Consider the following 23821-nt stretch of genomic DNA (forward strand, 5'->3'; position numbering starts at 1 on the left):
ATACGGCTATGGAGACAACCTCATGAATCCATGGATCCTGAATGTCAGCAGGGGACTGTTCAAGCAGGTGGAGGCTCTGTAATGGAGTAGGGCGGGTGCAGATGGTGTGATGTGGGACCCGTGATACGTCTAGATACGGCGCTGACAGGTGATGCGTACGTAAGCATCCTGTCTGATCACCTGCGTCCATTCATCTCCATTGTGCATTCCTACGGACTTGTGCAATTCCAGCAGGACAATGCGACACCCCACGTCCAGAATTGCCACAGAGTGGCTCTAGAAACACTCTTCTGAGTTGAAACATTTCTGCTGGCCACCAAGCTCCCCAGACTGAATATTATTGAGCATATCTGGGATGCCTTGCTGCTTGCTGTTCAGAAGAGATCTGCACCCCCACGTACTCTTACGGATTTATGAATGTCAGTTCCCCCCAGCACTGCTCCAGACATTAGGAGAGTCCATGGCACGAAGTGTTGCGGCACTCCTGCGTCCTCGCGGGAGCCCTACACGATATTAGGCAGCTGTAGCATTTTCTTTGGCCCTTCAGTGTAAGATCACAGTTTTCAAACTACAGAAAAGGGGCATAAGGAAAATGAGTAAAAACAGTAATCGGGGTCAGTGTAAGGATATAGGGAATTTATAATTACACCGTGTGAGTACATTTACCACCCTGTTATGCATACCCAAACTAACCTTGACAATTACTGCACATACATATCTGTCCATGACCGTTGAAAACATCTAGACCGACTTTAAATTTACCAAGAATAAATAAATATAAATTCAAAATAGCTTTTCCCTCCAATGGCAAAAATTGTACACTAAATTACCCAAGGACGTTAAAGAGATTACTAAAGGAAACTTATTTAAAAACACAAGTAAAAAAAGTATTTCTTGATGAATGCGTTCTATAGAATACGTTATATGTGGGTTGCCTCTCCTAAAAGCCGTCAGGCGCAATTCATCTGCTGTTTCAGTAGATATTTGCAACTTCGTTTCCGCATTGTGCGGCTGAAGTCAGCTCAAACAAATAGTTCGCGTCACGTCTTTCATGCGACGCACAGGGTCGTCGGAAACTCTCGGTTTGTTTCTCGTTACAAACGAAATTATTTTTAAAGTGGAATGTTTCGTGCCCATTCGATAGAACGCTCCCAGATTAGTCCAGTGCCATATTTGTTTTATCGATATGTGTTAACAGGGACAGTAAAGCACGAAGAATAAACAGAACTAGCAGCGATTCAATAGCGCTGTATGCTTGGCGTTAGTAGTCATACGTCAGGGCGGTAGTGTCGCTGCTTGATTCCTGGTTTCGAGTTTCACTGCTCTTATTAATCCATATCGATAAAACGAATACTCTACTCTACTCTGGGACCGCTCCATCGAATGGGCACGTAACATATCGCTTTAAAAATAATTTTGTTTGTAACGGCAAACAAAACGCCGATTTCCGTCGACTGCTGGGAGTCGCGTGGAAGACATGATGAGCGTTATTTGTTTGGGCTGACACCAGCTACGCAATACGAAAACGAAGTTCCAAATACCTACTGAAACACCAGAGACACTGTGCCTGACGACTCATCAGGAGTAGGCTCCCCATATATTCAACACAGATAGGGGTTTGGTAACAAACATAACTAAAGTAACTAATAATAATAATACATCTGTCAATTCATTCAACACTATCGCATTATAATGCTTTTTCATTTTTTTTCTAGAAAAGCAAATAACCAAAGCTCCAACTCGTTATAATCTTTCTGAGCTCAACGCTTCACTCATTATCATTGTTTCAGGCAAGTGAATGGCCAGTTATGGTACATAAATTGGAAACCCAACACCATTACTGTGGTCCTCATGTCAGATGATAATATGTGTAGCATTGCGTTACAAAAAATGTGTCTGTACAGTCTGTTGTGTGTTCAATGATGGGTATTGAGAACTGAATGGACAGCGCAGCACTATCTCTTTATATTATTAAATAGACTCTACCATTGACCCATCCGCTACGCACCTGCTGCACGGCTTTACTTCGTTCACCTGATGTAGACACACACAATCGCGATGATTGGTCAGCAGCCGTAACACATGTACACTGCTGTTGTCACGCTCTTCGAAGTACACTGGTGTCCAAAATTAAAGCAACAAACGGAAATTTTTCAAAGCTGCACTTATTTTGTCACAAAACAGTATAAATAGGTGATAGTAAAGTAGAAACAATGTAAAGAACACATAACGTTAACAACTGCAACATGAATAACGGTAGACAAAAAACGATCTTCGTTTTTTCTAACTTAACGGATTTGCACACACATTCCGACAACTGGTTAATGTGCTCAGTATGGGGTATGGCCACCTACGGCAGCAGTACAGATCTGACAATGACGAGAAATGCTGTGAATGATGTCATCAATTTCATGATGAGGCAGTAACGCCCATTCTTCCTGCAGAGCTGCTCGCAAGTCTTGGAGAGTGGTTAGTGATTGCAACCCGTGTCCCTCGTAGATCCCAGACGTGCTCTGTGGGATTCAAATCGGAAGAGCGTGTAGATAACGCCATCCGTGCAGTATCTTCCGGCTCCAAGAGAACATCAACCACCTGTGCTCTATGCGGCCAAGTATCATCGTCCATCAATACGAAGTCAGGGCTCACAGTACCTAGAAACGACCGCACATGAGGTCCCAAGATCTCATCATGATACCTGTCATCCGGTAAACCTTGCCGATTCACCTGTAAAATTTCAAGAAGAGGTGTTCGAGTGGTCCATATAATCCCTGCTGGGATCCTCCTCGATACTGGTTTCTATCCATAATGTTTGGATCCTGAAATCGTGTTCCAAGTTCCCTCCAGATGCGAATCCGTCGATAAGCACTGCCCGGACGAATTCGAGACTCATCTGCGAAAAGAACTTTTGTCCGCTGTTCGACCATACAGGTAACATATTGACGACTCCAATCTAGACGTTTCCTTCTGTGATCACGCGTCAGAGATACACATACAGCAGGTCTTAGACAATAAAGGCTACTCTGCTGAAGCCTGCTATGCACCCTTTGTCTCTATACAACGTTTGCAGTGAATACTCCGAGATCAGTTGCCAGTTGCTGTGCAGTACTAAGAAGGTACCGCCCAGCCTTTACAGCCAAATAACGGTCCTCTCTTTCTGTGCAGCACGTGATCGACCCTAACCTGGCCTTCGGGATACAATCTCTATCTCTTTAAACTGTCGCCATACTCGAGAAACAACAGAACAAATGTGTGTGAAATCTTATGGGACTTAACTGCTAAGGTCATCAGTCCCTAAGCTTACACACTGCTTAACCTAAAGTATCCTAAGGACAAACACACACACCCATGCCCAAGGGAGGACTCGAACCTCCACCGGGACCAGCCGCACAGTCCATGACTGTAGCGCCTTAGCCGGCCAGGGTGGCCGAGCGGTTCTAGGCACTACAGTCTGGAACCGCGCCACCGCTACGGTCGCAGGTTCGAATCCTGCCTCGGGCATGGATGTGTGTGATGTCCTTAGGTTAGTTAGGTTTAAATAGTTCTAAGTTCTAGGCGACTGATGACCTCAGAAGTTAAGTCCCACAGTGCTCAGAGCCATTTGAATCATTTTTGTAGCGCCTTGGACCGCTCGGCTAATCCCGCGCGGCAAACAACAGAACGATTCACATGAAGCCAGTGCGGCACATTAGCTGGTAGGGTCCTGCTTCCAACCTTCGTGAGCCCTCCAACACAGCGAGTCTGGTAGGTGTCTTCTCTGTACCATGCTGCACCCTCTGTGACTGTGTGCACAGAGATTATGGCCATAGGACTAACCGGCAAGCACTACCGTGTTTGATAGGTACCCTGACTTCATCGTTGGCGTTTTTGTCTGTTTCCCGAATGCCGTCTTCCGTGCAGACCATGATCGTACAGACATCTGTTGAGAGTCTGTTTGATTATATCGTTAATGAGACACTGGACGGGGTAATAGCACTTTGTTGCTTTAATTTTAGACACCAGTGTAGATCGCACTTACGTATTAGATATCTTGCTACTAAGTAACAGTAAATGAACCTTTATATTAACTACCATCAAAGTTTCTCTTCATCATGCTTTAACAATGTAGCTTTTATATAAAAAATCGTTTACAGTAACATTCGTTGTACTGTTGTATTCTGGTTGTCGCGCTGTCAATTGGGCGTGTGAAAATGGCTGACGCTGCTTCCTGCTTCGTAGCGAAAAATTCCCATACAACACTCTTAAAAAGTGACTGTTTTTCACAAGTTTACAGAAAAAACCAGCTTTGAAGTTTTCCAAGAATTCGTATTTACTGTAGTTAAGACGCAGCTCCTTTTTCGGTATCGTTATGATAAATCCGTGGATCGATGGCTCGAATCTTTTTTTCGTTCAGTTTGTAATACCTACATTTTTTAAATGTAAAGTTCATCAAATTTACACTACTTAACACGTACCTCATTATCATTCTGCTATGAAAAATGCACATCTTCTTGTTACTAATTACATACTGCACACAAAGTCCAGTTTTCATTGCAAATATAAATTCTTAATTATCGATATTTTATGAAACATTGTTAATAAAGGTTGTTTAAAGGAAGAAAACAACAAATTAAATTTCCAGGACAAAAATGAAAAATCAAAGCCGGCCGGTGTGGCCGAGTGGTTCTAGGCGCTTCAGTCTGGAACCGCGCGACCGCTACGGCCGCAGGTTCGAATCCTGCCTAGGGCATGGATGTGTGTGATGTCCTTAGGTTAGTTAGGTTTAAGTAGTTCTAAGTTCTATGGGACTGATGACCTCACATGTTAAGTCCCATAGTGCTCAGATCCATTTGAACAATCAAACCGTGAGCACGCAGAAGTGCCGCAACACGACGTGCCATGGACTCGAATAACGTCTGAAGTAGTGCTGGAGGGAACTGATATCATGAATCCTCCACGGATGTCCATAAATCCGTAGAAGCACGAGGGGGTGAAGATCCCTTCTGAACAGCAGGTTGCAAGGCATCTCAGATATGCTCAATAATGTTCATGTCAGTGGAGTTTGGTGGTCAGCGGAAGTGTTTAAAATCAGAAGAGTATTATTGGAGCCACTCTGTAGCAATTCTGGACGTGTGGAGTGTTGCATTGTCCTGCTAACTCCGTCGGAATGCGCAATGGACATAAGTGGATGCAGGTGATCAGACAGGATTCTTACGTACGTCTCATCTGCCAGAGTCTTATCCAAACGTATCAGGGGTCCAATAACAATCCAAGTGCACACGCCCCACACCATTACAGAGCCTCCACCCGCTTGAATAGTCCCCTGCTGACATGCAGGGTCCATGGATTCATGAGGTTGTCTCCATACCCGTATACGTCCATCTACTCGATACAGTTTGAAATGAAACTCGTCCGACCAAGCAACGTATTTCCAGTCATCAACAGTCCAATGTCGGTGTTGACGGGTACAGGCGAGGCGTAAAGCTTTGTGTCGTGCAGTCATCAAGCCTTAGGCTCCTAAAGCCCATATCGATAATATTCCGTTGAATGGTTCGCACGCTGACACTTGTTGATGGCCCAGAATTGAAATCTGGAGCAATCTGCCATAGGGTTTCACTTCTGTCACGTTGAACGAGTCTCTTCAGTCGTCGTTGGTCCCGTTCTTGAAGGATCTTTTTCCGGCCGTAGTGATGGGGGAGACTTGCTGTTATACCAGATCCCTGATATTCTCGGTACATTCGGAAATGGTCGTACGGGAAAATCCCCACTTCATCGATCCCTCGGAGATGCTGTGTCCCATCGCTCGTGCGCCGTCTACAACAACACGTTCAAACTCAGTTAAATCTCGATAACCAGTCATTGTAGCAACAGTAACCGATCTAACAACTGCGCCCGACACTTGTTGTCTTATATAGGCATTGCCGACCGCAGAGCCGTATACATATCTCTGTATTTGAATACGCATCCCTACGCCAGTTTCTTTTGAGCTTCAGTGTATTATTCTCTTTAAAAATTAAATTACTTTGGAAGCTGTATAGTTTCTCTGATCGTCTCTTTTTTCGTCTTATCTGCAACTGCTTACGGCAGTGCAGGTTAGTTGCACCTTCTAGATGGCCAGTGCTGTCCAAGTTAAGTGCGTCAATAAAACTTTTGTTCACTATCATCAGTTCGTCGATGTGCGCGTAACATACAGCTTAAAAATGTTCAAATGTGTGTGAAATCCTATGGGACTTAACTGCTAAGGTCATCAGTCCCGAAGCTTACACACTACATAAGCTAAATTATCCTAAGGACAAACACACACAGCCATGCCCGAGGGAGGACTCGAACCTCCGCCGGAACCAGCGCCTAAGACCGCTCGGCTAATCCCGCGCGGCATACGGCTTAAAACGTATCCTATTAATCATACTCTACAGTAATCGAGATAGCTTGGCTTCCGCTCCACTTCAAACGAAATTCAGTGAGATACCCGCAAACTCGGAAGAATATCTTGTGTAATGTTTACATCAGGTTTACGCTTATGATGAACACAGTATAGAGAGCCAAGCTATTTTATGCGCGCCCCACCTGTACAAGATGAAAGCGTCGAACAGGAAGACGTCGTCAGCAACGCCGCGCCCCTTGCGACGGCTGCTGCGGGCCCGGGCTCGCAGCCGCAGGAGGTGAGCGCTGTAGGCGAGCTCGAAGCGGTAACGGTAGCAGACGCCGACGGCGGCCGAGAGCAGCACCAGAAGCGCCGCCCCCAGCGAGAGGCCGACCGCTAGCAGCGGCTCGCGCCGCCTCCAATCGGCCGAGTAGTCGGCAGCGCACTCGTCCAGGTCGCCGACCAGCGCCACCGCCTCCACAGACATGCCCCGGAAGGCTGGGGGTGTGGCGCAGCGCAGCGACGTCGCCGCCTCTGTGGGGACGCCCACCGCTCTCACCTCCACCTGCGTCGTCCGCAGCCACTCGCGAAACTGCTGAAACGCGCACCCGTCGCAGTGCAGGGGGTTCTCGCTCAGCCACACAGTTTTCAGAACGTCGAGGCTGGCGAGCATGTTCGCGTCGATATTCGCCAGCGAGTTGTTCGCCAGGTTCAGCGAGTCCACGCACCTGCAGAATTAATGAAGCTCCAGAATTTGTACTACATACGGAGTTCTGCATAACATATCTCAAGCTTCTGCATTTACATCAACATATGCAGTGAGGTGACGAGAATCATGGGATGCCTCCAAATATGTCGGACCACCTTCTGCAGGGCGTAGTGCAGCCACTCGACGTGGCATGGAGTCAACAAGTCTTTGGAAGTCCGCTGCAAAAAAATTGAGTCATGTCGCCTCTATAGCTGACAACAGTTTCGCAAGTGTTGCCGGTTATGTCCCGATCTGGGTGGCCAAATCACTCGCTCGAATTGTCCAAAATGTTCTTCAGATCAGTCGCGAACAATTGTGCCCCAGTGACCATAGTTGTTTGGCAACATGAAGTCCATGAATGGTTGCAGATGGTCTCAAAGTTGCCAAACACAACCATTTAAAATTAATGATCGGTTCAGTTCAGTTGGACCAGAAGAACCATTCCATTCCATGTTAACATAACCCACATCATTATGGAACCACCACAGCTTGTACCGCTTGGATCATTGGCTTTGTGAGATTTGTGTCACACTGTAACCAACTGAAATCGGGATTCGTCTGAGCAGGCTACGGTTTTCCAGTCGTCTAGAGTCCAACCGATACGGTCTGGAGAGGCGATGCAGGCTATGTCGTTCTGTTAGAAAAGGTACTAGCGCCGGTCGTCTCCTGCCATAGCCCATAAAAGCTAAATTCCGCCGCACTGTCCTAAGGATACGTCCATCGTACGTCCCACATCGATTACTATGGATATTTCACGCATTGTTGATAATCTGTTGGCACTGACGACAGCTCTAGACAAGTGTCTCTGCTGTGTTTCGTTAAGTGAAGACCGTCCGCTACTGCGTTGTCCATGGCGACAGGTAATGCCTAAAGTTTAGTATTCCCGGCACACTCTCGGCGCTATGGATCTCGGAATACTGAATTTCTTAACGAGTACCGAAATGAAATGTCCCACCCGTCTAGCTCCAACTACCATTTCGGCCTTCAAAGTCTGGTAATTCCCGAGGGTCGACCATCATCACTTCGGAAACCTTTTGACATGGATCACCCGGGTACAAATGACGGCTCTGCCAATGCACTGCCCTTTCATACCTTGTGTACGCGATACTACTGCCAACTGTATAAGTGCATATCACTATCTCCTGTGATCAGTGTATACGGTGTTTGAAGCTGTTTTCTTATAGATGATACGTGACTGCGTCCCTTTGTACTTCCAATTCGCAATCGGTGCGCATGAAGTAACCGGTTTCTCAATGCTCTAGGGTCCAACCGACTTGGTCACGAGCCCAAGAGAGGCGCTGCAGGCGACGTCATGCTGTTAGCAAAGGCTGCCATAGCCCTTTAACGCCAAATTTCGCCATATTGTCCTAACGAATACGTTCGTCGTACGTCCCATATTGATTTCTGCGGTTGTTTCTGGTAGTGTTTCTTCTCTCTTAGCACCGACTACTCTACACAAACCCCACTGCTCTCGGTCGTTAAGTGAAGGCCTTCGGCCATTGCGTTATCCTTTGTGACAGGTAATACCTGGAATTTGGTATTCTCAGCACGCTATTAACGCTGTGGATTGCGGAATACTGAATTCCCTAACGATTTCAGAAATGGACTGTCCCATGCCTCTAGCTCCAACTACTATTCCGCGTTGAAAGTCAGTTAATTGCCGTCGTGTGGTCATAATCACGTCAGAAATCTTTTCACATGAAAAATGAGTACAAATGACAGCCCCACCAATGCACTGCCCTTTTTATACCTTGTCTACGCGATATTACCGCCATCTGTAATCGTGTACATCGCTATCCCATGACTTGTCACCTCAGTGTATCCTTCATTACTTAGGGCGTGTGGATGAGGTTACCTGTTACACGCTTGTCTATTTAATGTGATTAATGGTAGCTTGGTCTCAGTGAAGAAAAATGTAAGTCAATGCAGACGAGAAAGTAAAAAATGCTGTTATGTTCGAATTCAGTATTAGCGGTGAGCTGCTTGATACAGTCACGTCCATTAAATGTTGTGGCGTAATGTAGCAAAGTGGAATGAGACGGTATGGGCAAGTAACGACTGTAGTCGGCAAGGCGAATGGTCGAGTTCGGTTACTGGGAGAATTTAGGCGCAGTGTGGCTCATCTGTAAAGGAGACCGCGTATACGACCCTAGTGTGACTGATTCTCGAGTAGTGCTCGACTGAGATGGATCCCCAGCATGTCGAATTAAAGGGAGACATCGAAGCAATTCAGGAGCGGGCTGCTGGGTTTGTTACCATTAGGTTCGGTCAACACGCAAGTATTACAGTGATGCTCCATGAACTCAAATGGGAATCCGTGGAAGGTAGACGACGTTCTTTTCGGGAAACTGACTGAGAAAGTTTAGAGGACCGGAATTCGAAGCGGATTGCAGAATGATTTTACTGGTGCCAACGTTCACTTCGCGTAATAACCACAAGATAAGACAGGAGAAATTGGGACTTGTACGGAAGCGTACAGACAGCCGTATTTCCCTCTCTCTATTTGTGACTGAAACAGTATGGGAAATAACTAATAGTGGTAAAGGCTGGCTTGCACCATGCACCATACGGTGTCAAAATGGTTCGAATGGCTCTGAGCACTATGGGACTTAACAACTGTGGTCATCAGTCCCCCAGAACTTAGAACTACTTAAACCTAACTAACCTAAGGACATCACACACATCCATGCCCGAGGCAGGATTCGAACCTGCGACCGTAGCGGTCACGCGGTTCCAGACTATACGGTGTCTTGCAGAGTATGTATGCAGACGTAGCTGTCTTCCCTGTTCCGTTCCTGAATACTCTCTAGGGAAAACGACTGTCAATAAACTTCCATTTGGACTCTAATTTCTCTGATTTTCTGGTCGTGGTCATTTCGAGAGACACATGTGGGAGGCAGCAATATGATATGCGACTCTTTGAATGTACGTTTTTGAAATTTCAACTATAAGCCTCTCCGTCACACACAACGTCTCTGTTTCTACTGCTACTGGAGTCTATTGAGCATCTCAGTAATGCTATCGCCCATACTATGCGACAGCATGACGAATCGTCTCTTCGTGAATGTTCTCTCTCTCTTTCCCTCTCTCTCTTCGCTCTCTCTTTCTCTCTCTCCCTTCTCTCTCTCTCTGTCTTTCTCTCTCTCCCCTGCTACTCCTACTTGGTAGGGGTCGCAGACCCATGCGCAGTAATCAACAGCCGTTCGATCGAGTGTGGACAAATCAGATTTCCTTAAGATTCTTCCAGTGACTCACAGGCTAGCCTTTGCTTTTCCTCCATTTAGTATCAAGTGGTCATTTCACTTCAGCTCGCTCTTTGCGCTTACTCTTAGGTATGTTACGGTTGTTAACTGTTTTCAGTAATCTATCGTCGGTAAATTAATTGAAAAGTAGTCGATCTCTCGCACATTTACGCGCAATATGTTACACTTTGAAACGTCCCCTTTGAACAATTATACAGGACTGTCCTTAAACTGACACACAATGTTTTTAACGCAACGCAATCTGACTTTCAAAAATTCCTACAAAAGAATGGCCCTGAGTAACATTAACCTATACCTTTCACAAATCACTTACCTCACCAAAAATCTTCGTTACTCCAACTACTGTAAAACAGCGAGCGCCACTACTGCCAGCTAAATAAAAGATTCAAACTATGGAAGGCACTAACTACTGATAGGCATAGTTAGGAAATGAAAGATATTAATAGAGAACAAACAATGTATTTACCTTAATATCATCAAAAGTCATAATATATATAGGACTTCATAACATCCATTCTTACAAATATCAAAACTCCGCCATTTCTCTCTCCACATCCACCACTGCTGGCGGCTCACCTCCAACTGCGCAACGCTACGCGCTGTTCACATCCAGCTGCCGCTGCCCAACACTACAATGGCAGACAACAATGCAAACTACCCACAGACTGCACAAAGCACAGCCAGTGATTTTTCATATAGAGCGCTACGTGGCGTTACCAATAAGAAAACATAAACAGCCTACTTACAACTTCTTTACGTTTAGAATTATCTACCAGTTCTTGCAACACCCGAGACTCCTGCGTAGATCTTTCTGCACTTCGCTGCAGTCTGCTGACGTTGTAACCACGCTGTAGACAGTACCATAGTCTGCAAAAAGCCTCAAGGAGATATCAAACTCTTCGTTGGGGTACTCCAGAAATTCGTTTTACACCTGTCGATTTCGTCCCGTTAAGAATAACGCCGGCCGCTGTGGCCGAGCGGTTCTAGGCACTGCAATCCAGAACCGCGCTGCTACGGTCGCAGGTTCGAATCCTGCCTCGGGCATGGATGTGTGTGTTGTCCTTAGGTTAGTTACGTTTAATTAGTTCTAAGTCTAGCGGACTGATGACCTCAGATGTTAAGTCCCATAGTGCTTAGAGCCAAGAATAACGCCAGGCGTCTTCTTTGATTTGACTAAGGCGTTTGATTGTGTTGATCACAAAATATTACTGCGGAAGTTGGACCATTATGGAACTGGTTCACCTCTTACTTTAAGAACAGACAGCTGAAGGTTATTCTCCGCAATATTGAGAATGGCTACGCCGTTGTGTCCCAGTGGGGCACAGTAAAGTGGAGGGTGTCCCAGGAGTCGATGCTGGGGCCGCTACTGTTTCTTATTTATATGATATGCCTTCTAATATTACAGGGATTCTAAAATACTTGTTTGCTGGTGACACCAGATTAGTAGTGAAGGATGCCATGTGCAGTATTGACACAGTATCAAATAATGCAGTTTATGGCATGGCTTATAGAAAATAATTTTATGCTAAATCACAGTAAGACTTATTTTTTACAGTTTCCGGCATACGATTCAACAAAAACTGACATTTGACTACACAGAATGGGCATATGATTATTGAGACTGAAAAGTTCACATTCTGAGGTGTTCAAATAGATAGTAAGTTGTCGTGGAAAGCTCCTGTTTAGGGTCTTGTTGAAAAACAAAATGCTGCTTTATTTACTATTAGAACAATATCTGAAGTAAGTGATAGATCAACACGAAAAGTAGTCTACTTTGGCTATTTTCATACATTTATGATGTATGGTATTACTTTTTTGGGTAACTCTTTGGATTCAAAACGCGTATTTTTGCCTCAGAAATGGCGGTTCGAGCAATATGTGGTGTACGTTAGCGAACCTCTTGTTAGTAGTCGGGAAATTCTGACGCTCAGAACGTATTTTCTTTACTGTTATTTGTTGTTAACAACATCAGCTTCTTCCCAAAAGTTATCAGCTTTCTCTCAGTTAGTACTAGGCAAAAATTCAGTCTGCTTTTGGGACGCACATCCTTGACTCTTGTGCAGAAAGGTTCGCAGTATTCTGCTGCATCCATTTTCAATAAGCTGCCACAAGAATTCAAGCATACCAGCAGTCCACGCACTTTCAGCTCTAAACTGAAGAGTTTCCTTATGGTTCACTCCTATACTGTCGAAGAACTCCTGGAAAAATTGAAGAAATATACTAATTCCTGTATTGATTATGTTTGTTTGAACTTATGGCTTGTCGTCTGCATAGGATTCATATAAGTTTCATTTTATCATTATTACTCTGTTATAATTTCATGTACTGATTCGATCCATGACAATAGAGACTTGCTTCTCAATTTGGTCCTACGGAACATGACATGATGATGATGAGGTCCCATTTTCGGCGGATCGCAGGGGACGATGCGGGAGACCCGCACCGCCATACTAGGCAAGGTCCTAGCGGAGGTGGTTTGCCATTGCCTTCCTCCGACCGTAATGGGGATGAATGAAGATGATGAAGACGACACAACACCCTGTCATCTCAAGGCAGGGAAAATCCGTGACTCCGCCGGGAATCGAATGCGGGAACCCGTGCGCGGGAAGCGAGAACGCTACCGCAAGACCACGAGCTTCGGACGAACATAATATATAAAATGAAAAATAGTATTGAGTTCTACCTCTTATAAGGTACTCAGTGTAGTCATGAATCTGGTCCTATACTCGGTACGTTCATAATTTCTTTCACTTGTTTTATTAACTGCCCTTATGAGACCGTATCGAATGCCATCCGAAAGCCAACGAACGTGGCATCAACGTGGACGCCTTATCTACGAAGTGTGGATTTCATTGACGGACAGACCGAGCTGTGTTTCTAAAGATCTGTGCACAGTCTCACTGGTATCTTATGCAGTCCAAATGCCTTTTCGCTGTTGAGCATTTTGGTTGATTTTCTAATCCTCGATCGCTTATCTCAATATCTGCCATTTCAGCATTCGTGCGAAGGTTAAAAGGAGGAATCGTGTTAACCATTTTTAAAGGGTGTAATAGTTTCACAGTACTGAATTCAGTATTTCGGCCTTTTCTCTCTCATTTTCCATTTCCCTACCAATCTGGTCAGCTTAATAGCTTACGGTGCTCTCCGAGAGAGCGTAACACGTAAGCGTCAGCCACGTTTTCGTGGGCTATGACCTTTGTGAACGAAGCATCGAGGAAAGTCCTATGACGTCACAGACAAGCGTGAAGGAATACGCCTCATATCAAACCTGTTAGTTTTTATTAGTCCTCAGTTTGCTACAGCGGTTTCTGGAATTTTGTGGAAATGAACCATTGTTGTCTGATGCAGGCATCGAACATTACAAAGACAGAAACCTAAGAATGGCAACCTCACAGAGAAAGTCCACTGCACTCGCAATTGATGGCTTCGTATCTCAAGAGTTGATGTCAAAATTTAAAAAGCTTGAGTCGTTGTTTCCAGGATTCAACAGCGACCAGTCACGGATGATATTTGCATATTAAAAGTCTTCTGATTCCACCAGATGAATGCTTTCACTGTCCCGTTTGCTTGGCAAAGTCCCACACAATCCAGATTTGAAAAAAAGGTACAGCTGTAGATAAGAGCTGTTCAAATGTCTTTTGGATAGCTTCGCAGGTGTCTGGTATCAATTTACTAACTGAATTTTTGGAACACGAAGTAAGTGCTCCAGATTCTTCAAAGAGTCTCCTGAGGCGAAGTAGCGCAACGTCAGTTGATGTTTTATTTTTGTTCTTACTGCCCGTCGCATGTTAGTATTAGATTTAGAAATCAGTGGCTAAACGCGTTCCAGAAGCAAATCAGATTGGTCTTGAGACACTCGTAGTAAGTTCTTGCAATCTTATAGGTCACAATTCCATATCGGCCAAATTATATAGTCTTGATACCCTATTTACAATCCATGTCCTAACTCACAATTGTATGTCCTCCAATTATTCGTTTTATTACACCAACCTGTTTCTTTATCTTTATTGTTATTTTATCTCCCTGCGCCCCTTGTGGGCAAGGGCTGGCCTGTCAACAGTACAGTCAACGCACTCCTCAGCGAAATGACTACAAGAACTAAATGAGAAGAAAAATAAGAAACAGAAAGGTGAAATATTCACAATGAATTTTTAACTTTCCGAAGGTGAACATAAAATGGAGGTTTTTATATACACAAGAGATATTACTTCTTGCACTTAAGTTAAAAACTGTAATAATAAAAGGTAAAAAGAAACATAGAAAGAGCGCATTAAAAACATTTAACTTGATGCCAAAACACGGATATTTAAAAAAAAAAGCGCTTTCCTGGCACTAAAACTGGAAGGAACTGTCCTGTGATAGGGAGTCTATTGTCGAACAGTAAAAGGTTGGTCAGTGAGGAGGGTAGGAGTCTGGTGGTATAAGGATGGAGGACTGGTGCGTAGTATCGATGGGGCTGGAGCGGCTGTTGTGACAGAAGACAAGGTGGAGTAGAGAGGGGATCGGTGAGGTTAAAAGTGGATGGGGTAAGGGGGACCGAGTGGGGAAGGAAAGGCAGATGGGAAAAAAAGGAGATAAAGAAGTATGGGGAAGGGAGAGTTCAAAAAATGGTTCAAATGGCTCTGAGCACTATGGGACTTAACATCTATGGTCATCAGTCCCCTAGAACTTAGAACTACTTAAACCTAACTAACCTAAGGACATCACGCAACACCCAGTCATCACGAGGCAGAGAAAATCCCTGACCCCGCCGGGAATCGAACCCGGGAACGGGGCGCGGGAAAAGGGAGAGTGGTATGGTCTTAGAGCTGCTAGGATGGGTAAATGTCAGGGTGGATCTCGTGATGTGGGAGGGGCAGATGGTTGAAATTTCTTCGGGAGAGTATGTAGACGGTGTGTAGAGGCACAGGGTTTGTGGGATGTACTAATAAAGGCGCAGCAGCATACGAGATTTGGAAAATAGAGGGGAAAAATGGTTCAAATGGCTCTGAGCACTATGGGACTTAACATCTGAGGTCATCAATCCCCTAGAACTTAGAACTACTTAAACCTAACTAACCTAAGGACATCACACACCCATCCATGCCCGAGGCAGAATTCGAACCTGCTAGCGTAGTGGTCGCGCGGTTCCAGACTGAAGCGCGTAGAACCGCTCGGCCACACTGGACGGCTAGAGGGGAAACTGAAGGGTTATTGGAGTCCAGTTAGTGGACGATCTAGATTGTTCAGAGGTGTTCAGTGTGAGTGAGGAGGGTTGGGAATTTGATGAGTTGGTAAAGGATCTTCGTGGGGGAGGATAAACCGATGAGGAAAGCGAGGCAGAGTTCACGGCATTCCAGGATTTGGGAGGATTTATACAACTTGAGTGGGGCAGAAATCCATGCAATATTCACATAGCAAAGGGTGGGTTGGATCAAGGTTTTGTGTGTTGGAGGACAGTGGAGGGATGCACTCTCCGAGTCCGGCCAGTTAGTAGTTTTAGAATATTGTGGGCTTTCTATTGGATGCTTAGTGCGCGAGGTTTCCGCGTTGATTGCTGGTCAATTGTTAGTCCAAGATGTTTTAGTGTGTTAGGTGGAAAGGACAGTCGTAAATGGTAAGGTACACCATCTGACTCATTCTTTGTACTAACACAGCAGAAAAATGTGAAATCACCATATAAGGAGCTCATTCACTGTCGGCGTTCTGAAATGTACGGACCCGTAAGTCCTTGTGAACCACCCACAGACTACAACTGGTGGAGTCGCGCCCGCAGGTGCACGAGAGGTGATACCATAGCGTGGCATGCTGTCATATGTGCGCCACACGGGTACATGTCAGTAACTTAAACGCTGAGTAACATCTATGCCTCAGTCTCTCCCCTCTCAAAGCAGGCGTAACCATAGCGCCTGCGGATCCCGCGGTTTTGAAATAAATGTTGCAGTACGAACGTTACTCCTAAGCATTGGCGTATGGTGTCTACTATTTGCTTCCTGAACAAAAGGAAGATCTGCACGTTAACACGTCGCATTCTGTTCATTATAATGCAACAGCATACCATTTTAATGAGGTCGCCAGCACCGTCTCCTGATGGTAAGACTTGTATTGTGCACAACGGTCTTACCTTTCCCCACGTTGTGACGAATATATAGTTGGCAATCCCCTGTCCTATCGTTTTGAACAAGAGAACAGTGACCCTCAATGTAGCGTTTTAACCCACTAGAGCGCGAATTATTTTTCTTGTTCTTTTTCTTACATGGAACAATTTTGGCGGATTTAATTTTCCCTCACAGTCCCGCTGCCACCAAAACATTGTTTTGTGAGAAAAATTACAACTACAGTAGACATATTACAACAGCAATAGACATAAATAAATGACATAGAAGTGCTCCCTCAACAATCTTAGCCTTATTTTTATGTAAAGCTGAAAAATTTGCTTGTGCCCCTGTGACACAAATAATATTATATAAATTTAAATAAATTACACTGTTTTTGAGCTTAAATAAAAAATATTTTAATAGTCATACTTACCAAATCCATTGCATGATGAGTTTCAAAGTGCAGAAATAATGTTTAAAGTTCAATTGCCAATTTTCCCGGTAGGAGACTGCTTCTCAAACTGAAACACCGGAATGAAAGATGTTCAACGACCCTTAAGCAAGTATAACAAGATTAGATAATTCCACCGTTGTCCAAAAAATGAGTACAGCTGCAGTCCTGTGATGCCTACCATTACTGTAACGCTGGACGCTAGTGGATTAAGTGTGACAGCAATATCACGGTAAGTGACCGCGTCCATATCTCCGTCATCTCCGTGTTCGTCTTCCAGTATTGCAAGTAGCGCATGCCGTCTTTAAGTGATGTAAGATGGGGAATAGGCAGATAAAATGGTTTTAGATTTTCGACTGAGAATTCATTATGTGTCGTTTTCAACCGCCCAAGCTTTGGTCTTAATTTGCCTGAACTGAGAATGAGGGAAACAATTATAAAATGTAAAGAATCGGTGGGGTATCGCCCTCACTTTTGTTGCAAAAGTGGCAGATTTGAAGACAAGGTACCTTAAACAGGGCTTGAATAGCAAATAGAAATTATTTGCTCTTGATTTTCCCAATCCTTTGAGTGATCTCTGCTCGACTGTCGTCGTATGATATATGGGTCAGATAAAGAATAATATTCAAAAATTTTAAATACTGACCACCAGAAACTATTCTCAAAATAACTTGCTGTGCACAGCCGTCCGAGACTACTTTTATAAAGGTTGTCATGGGGAGAAATGGTCAGTGTTCAGGCATGTAATAGGAACGATCATTCGAAGCAAAAAAGTGTAGTAAACATGGGATCTAAAGTGTACTCCGTAAGAGTTATGAGCACTCTTTCAGTAGAAGAGATCAGTTACATACTAGCGAAGATGAAAAAGTGGCCACAGCTCTTAAGGTACACATTTTAGAGCCCATGTTTACTTGATTTTTTTCAGTTTTTTGTTTCGAATTATCGTTCCTGTCACATCCTTGAATACTGACCATTCCTCCTGAGACATCCTGTATAATATGACACTTGTGGAGGATCAACGTAATTTATGCAAGTTGCTGCTCGTCACCATAGAGGACAGTGGAGGAAATAAAAAAGTGACAGAGAGTGGTTGTTTAGATCATGGTAGCTCAATTTCTGACTGCAGTGAGTAATCTTGTTTGAGGTTGACTGCAGTGCTATACGGAAGATAGCTAAATAGCCAAGTGTGCGACAGGCAAAAGAAAAAAAAACGATGGTCTGCTAGTTAGCATTTGTTGTTCTGGTTTGTGCAGAATATAATTTGCAATTTTCTATTACTATTTAACAATGTGTAACTAAAAAGAAATTATATTCACTTATTACTGTTCAAAAATGTATATTTTACTTATTTAGAATATTTGAAAACCTTTACGAATTGTATTTGGAATGGTGGTCAGGCTCACAATTACTCTTTTGACTACACAGGTCCTACACATGAGGTAGTTGTGGAGGAAACAGGCAGAGCATGTACCAGAGTCTTTTGGTCGCCGTTCTTGGTCGGGCAAAGTGATAAGAGCTGTTCAGTCCATGAACCACATGTCTGTTAAAATGTCAGTGTCAGGTGAAGCTAGACTGGATATTGTCTTTTCAGTGCACCACTTCGCAACTTGATAATGTGTATTCTTTGTGAATTAATAAAGACTTGTGATACTGAACTTTGTTATTGGTGAAACGGCATTGAGACAGACTTGGGGAAAATGTTAAACGAGAGGAATTTGTTCAGGTTAACATTCTGGTGCGCTATACAATGCCGTTGGCACAAGTTAATCGTTGCCTGCGTTTACTCTGCTTGCTCTCACTACAATACTATATCAAGTGATATTCGTATCACAGCATAAAATATTAGCCCTGCAAGGCCATTAGTCAGTATATGGTGCTTCTTGAGAACAATAAAATTGAAATTGAACAGTATACTATGTAAATTGAACTTGGAGGACGGAGAAAAGAGAGGAAAGGGAAGAAAATATCAGCTGCATCGAGATTTTAAGTAGAATCAGTGACGATGAGTTAAAATTTGTGCCGGACTAGGACTCGACCCAGGATCTCCTGCTTACTAGACAACTGCATTAACTAGTGCGCCATCCAGTCACAGTGCTTATCGCAAATGTGTGGACTATCTCAACACGCTCTCCGGGCTACTCACAATCCTATCTAGCACCACCTGTTCACAATCCCTGTCCATGTGCTCCATGCTCGTTAATTTTAGATCCTACTGGAGGTCGAATGTCATTGGGCATCTGCTCTGGAGGTTGTGAGTTCATTACCCATCAAGGCAATATTATACCGCTGTCAGAATATGTCGTTGTCCTAATGGACTATTTTTATAACATCTTATTTAATATTTTACATTTATTTTTTGCAATTTATTCATTGTATATTACGTAGGATGGGCTTTTAAAATTCAAAAGAACACATGTAGGCACAATACAACAGTGCACAATCAGACCCCAAGACTAATAGTCGAGCCATAAATTTAGTATATGGTTGTGTGTTCACCCGTCCAATGCTCGGAAAGTAACAAATTAGGCCTTCTGACCATTAGTTTTACTTCATAATTTTGTTATTTGTTACCAATAAATCACTCTGGTACACTGAAATTCGTTCGGCTCAGGACTCTTACACTATGTGATTGAAAGTATCCGGATACCTGGCTGGAAGTGACTTACAAATTCGTAGCGTCCTCCATCGGCAATGCTGGAGTTCAATATGCTGTTGACCCACCCTTAACCTTGATGACAGCTTCCACTCTCGCATACGTTCAATCAGGTGTTGGAAGGTTTCTTGGGGAATGGCAGCCAACTGTTCACGGCGTGCTACGCTGAGGACAGCTATCGATGTCGGTTGGTGAGGCTTGGCACGAAGTCGGCTTTCCAAAACATCCCAAAGGTGTTCTATAGCATTCAGGTCAAGACTATGCGCAGGTAAGTCCATTACAGGGATGGTATTGTTGTGTAACCACTCCCCCACAGGCCGTACATTATGAACATGTACTCGATCGTGTTGAAACATGCAGTCGGCATCCCCGAATTGCTCTTCAATAGCGGGAAGCAAAAAGGTGCTTAAAACATCGATGTAGGCCTGTGCTGTGCCACGCAAAACAGCAAGGGGTGCAAGCCCCCTCGATGAAAAGCACGACAATCATAACACCACTACCTCTGAATTTTACTGTTGGCACTACACACGCCGGCAGATGACGTTCACTGGGCGGTCGCCATGCCCACTCCCTGCCGTCGGATCCCCACATTGTGTACCGTGACTCGTCACTCCACACAACGTTTTTCCACTGTTCAATCGTCCAATGTTTACACTCCTTACACCAAGCAAGGTGTCGTGTAGCATTTACCGGCATGATGTGTGGCTTATGAGCAGCCGCTCGACCATGAAATCCAAGTTTTCTCACTTCCCGCCTAACTGTCTTTGTACTTGCAATGGATCCTGATGCAGTTTGGAATTCCTGTGTGATGGTCTGGATAGATGTCTGCTTATTACACATTACGACCATCTTCAACTGTCGCCGGTCTCTGTAAGTCAACAAACAAGGTCGGCCTGTACGCTGTTGTGCTGTACGTGTCCCTTCACGTTTCCACTTCACTGTCACATCGGAAACAGAGAACGTAGGGATGTTTAGGAGTGTGAAAATCTCGCGTACAGACGTATGACACAAGTGACACCCAATCATCTGACCACTTTCAAAGTGTGTGATTTCCGCAGACCACCCCATTCTGCTCTCTCACGATGTCTAATGGCTACTGAGGTCGCTGATATGGAGTACCTGGCAGTACGTGGCATTACAATGCACTTAATATGAAAAAAGTATGTTTTTGGGGGTGTCCGGGTACTTTTTATCACACCGGTCGTCTGCTTCCAAATCCCATTAACACCAGTTTTCGCCGCATTTTCTTAACGTATACGTCCGCCGTATGTCCCATATTGATTTCTACGGTTATTTCATGTGCTTGTCTCTTACCACTGACTACGCAAACCCCACTGCTCTTGGTCGTTAAGTGAAGGCCGTCGGCCACTGCGTTGTCCTTCGTGAGAGGTAATACCTGAAATTTGGTATTCTCGGCACGCTCTTAACACCGTGGATTGCAGTATACTGAATTTCCTAACGATTTCAGAAATGGAGTGTCCCATGCGTCTAGCTACAAATACCATTACGCGTTGAAAGTCTGTTAATTGACATCGTGCGGAAATAATCACGTCGGAAATCTTTTCATATGAATCAACTGAGTACAAATGACACGAACGCCAACGCACAGTCTTAAAAACCTTGTGTAAGCGGCACTGCCGCCATCTATATATGTGCTCACTGTTGATGTAGATTGATGTGCATTTGGAAGCATGTAGACTATCATACTTACTTCGCTCACTAGACGATGATGGTGTTGATGGTGATACGATTGTTTAACGAATGTCGTTTAAATGTCTGCAACAAAAGCTATACTCTACTGAAAATAAAATTTTCTTTTGCTTTGGTCCCACATCGGCGTAGGGTCGATATGGTTATTAACTAATTTAGCATGGTTAATTTAAGGGGTGAGTAGATGCCTCCCTGTTGCCACACCGCTACCCTCCACATGGAGTATGTGACCCCAACCATCTGTGGGTAGAGTTACTGATGTGCATGTGGGCAAAAGTTTTCTAAATGTTTGTGAATCGCGTAACTGAGGCAGGACATGGATACCAGCCCGGTATTCACCTAATGGTATGTGCGAAACCGCCTGGAAACCACATCCAGACTGGTCAGCATACCGGCCCTCGCCCTTAATTCGCCGGGCGGATTCGATCTGGGGCCGGCACGGTTTAGCGTCCCGGAAGCGTTATGCTGGCGGGTTGTAACGAAAATAAAGTAGTTTAAAGTTCTTCTGTACAGATCCACGCACACACAAAGTAAATCTTTGCTGCATATTGGTTTGTAAAACATTAGCTGAAGATTTGATTAGACACATGTAATAAAAAATAATTATTGAGATTACAGCAGGTAAGTGTGGCTGACTAATAACTACTCAATACTAGTTTAAAGAGAGAGGACGTCTCCACGTAGCCTCTACAATCTAGTCTGAATGTAAAATACACTCTAATAAAAGGTGGCTCATGATGTGTCATCCGCCACAGGCATCACTTATTGGGGCATCCTCACCCCAGAAGCTGTGCATTAATGGACAGTACCCACAATGGAGCTAGTATTGTGCAAACGATCGATACAACTGGAGCATACAAGTTCTGTCTGCTACACAAGCCCTGTGAGTAACGCATATTAAAGTATTAAGTGCTCTGAAACACTTTTCCTTGTGTGCCAAGTGGGTTTTTCATCAACCTCACAACCTTACAAATCCTTTAAAATTTAAAAGGGGAAGTTAAAAATAGAGCACGAATGGTTAAAAAGAATACATATAGATATCTTTGCCAGCAATCTAAGACCAGTTTTCACTGCCCATTCCTTTACGGTCCTAATTGTCAATAGTAGATGGCACGTCCTAGAAGACGAGCCAAAAATAGAAAAGTCTTCCATGGATAGGGAGCACTATATCGAGGCCGTTACCGTGGACATAATGGCTTTAAAAGCAATTACAACGTTGCCACAGTTAAAACTACTTTGAGGGAGACTATATTTTTGTTCAAGATGACTAGACAAGATTTTGTGGCTCTGTATTTAAAACAACATGGTATAAAGAAGAACTGTAGGAATACTGCTAAACGTCTCAGGATGTCCCATTCATTAGGCTGTCCAAGGATGTTATGCCTCCACGTAGTATCATACCCATTCTCAAGGTCGAAGGAAGTACCTATTTAAATGAAACCTGCATCCGAAAGGCTTTTATAGATTCCCGTCCAGGAGGATCAGATTATCGATGATCGATCGATATCTCCTAAACCTATACTAAAAGCGACTAAGGAACTGTCTGGATTCTAAAATCCAAAAAGTACAGAGGCTGACCATGCGCTCCAGTGTTTTTCTAACCCAGCTACTGAGGGTAAATCTACGGTAGCTGCTCAGGCAGGTATAGTCCTTCCTAGGTTTCAAGAGAGGGATTAAAATGGTTTCCCCCCAGTAGTCGGGAAACTGTCCAGATGCCCACGTCAAAATGAAACTGGGCGGGGAGGATTTTATTGCTGTTGTTTGAGGTGCCGTAACCTGCTTTAGTGGATCATATCGTGAGCACAGGATGGGTCACGAGCCGCAGTCAATGCCAGACCTAGCTGCCACATAGAGAAGGGATCACGACACACTTCGTTACTAGTGGTAACGGCATTGCCGCAGTGGATACGCCGGTTCCCGTGAGATCACCGAAGTTAAGCGCTGTCGGGCGTGGTCGGCACTTGGATGGGTGACCATCCAGCCGCCATGCGCTGTTGCCATTTTTCGGGGTGCACTCAGCCTCGTGATGCCAATTGAGGAGCTACTCGACCGAATAGTAGCGGCTCCGGTCAAAGAAAACCATCATAACGACCGGGAGAGCGGTGTGCTGACCACACGCCCCTCCTATCCGCATCCTCAACCGAGGATGACACGGCGGTCGGATGGTCCCGATGGGCCTCTTGTGGCCTGAAGACGGAGTGCCTTCTGCCTTCTCGTTACTAGTGGAATTGATGTCCCAACATCTCTCTCAGTCACAGTTCTTTGCCACTGGAAAGCTGGACCCTGTCTGGAGATTACAAAACGTCCGTGGTGTGAGTTACATGGAATACCACGCCTGATTTCAATCCATCAGGCTGTACTCTACGTGGCAGTCACCTTTCAGCAACACCACTACAAAACTAGACGCAACTGAGACCTGACTTTAACTACACTGAAATCGCAACACGAAAAATAATCAGTGAAGATTAACGAAATTTCGGGAACACATTTGTCTAGGTAACATATTGAAGTTACTTACATTGCACGATCAGATGTTAATGTAAGCGCGAGGTAAGCCACTGCAAATGTGAAATGTGGTA

General features: G+C 44.4%; 1 protein-coding gene across 2 annotated transcripts in view; it reads right to left on the reverse strand.

Moving 5' to 3' along the window:
- The window catches only part of LOC126457469 (toll-like receptor 4), a 122523-nt gene that overhangs the window by 18175 nt on the left and 80527 nt on the right, over window positions 1-23821 (reverse strand). For both annotated transcript variants that reach the window (XM_050093760.1, XM_050093759.1), the window contains exon 4: window positions 6544-7068. In XM_050093760.1, the coding sequence (XP_049949717.1) occupies window positions 6544-7068 (525 nt within the window). The remainder of the gene's footprint in view (window positions 1-6543; window positions 7069-23821) is intronic.

The sequence above is a fragment of the Schistocerca serialis genome, chromosome 2 (assembly GCF_023864345.2).
Source record: "Schistocerca serialis cubense isolate TAMUIC-IGC-003099 chromosome 2, iqSchSeri2.2, whole genome shotgun sequence".
Lineage (NCBI taxonomy): Eukaryota > Metazoa > Arthropoda > Insecta > Orthoptera > Acrididae > Schistocerca > Schistocerca serialis.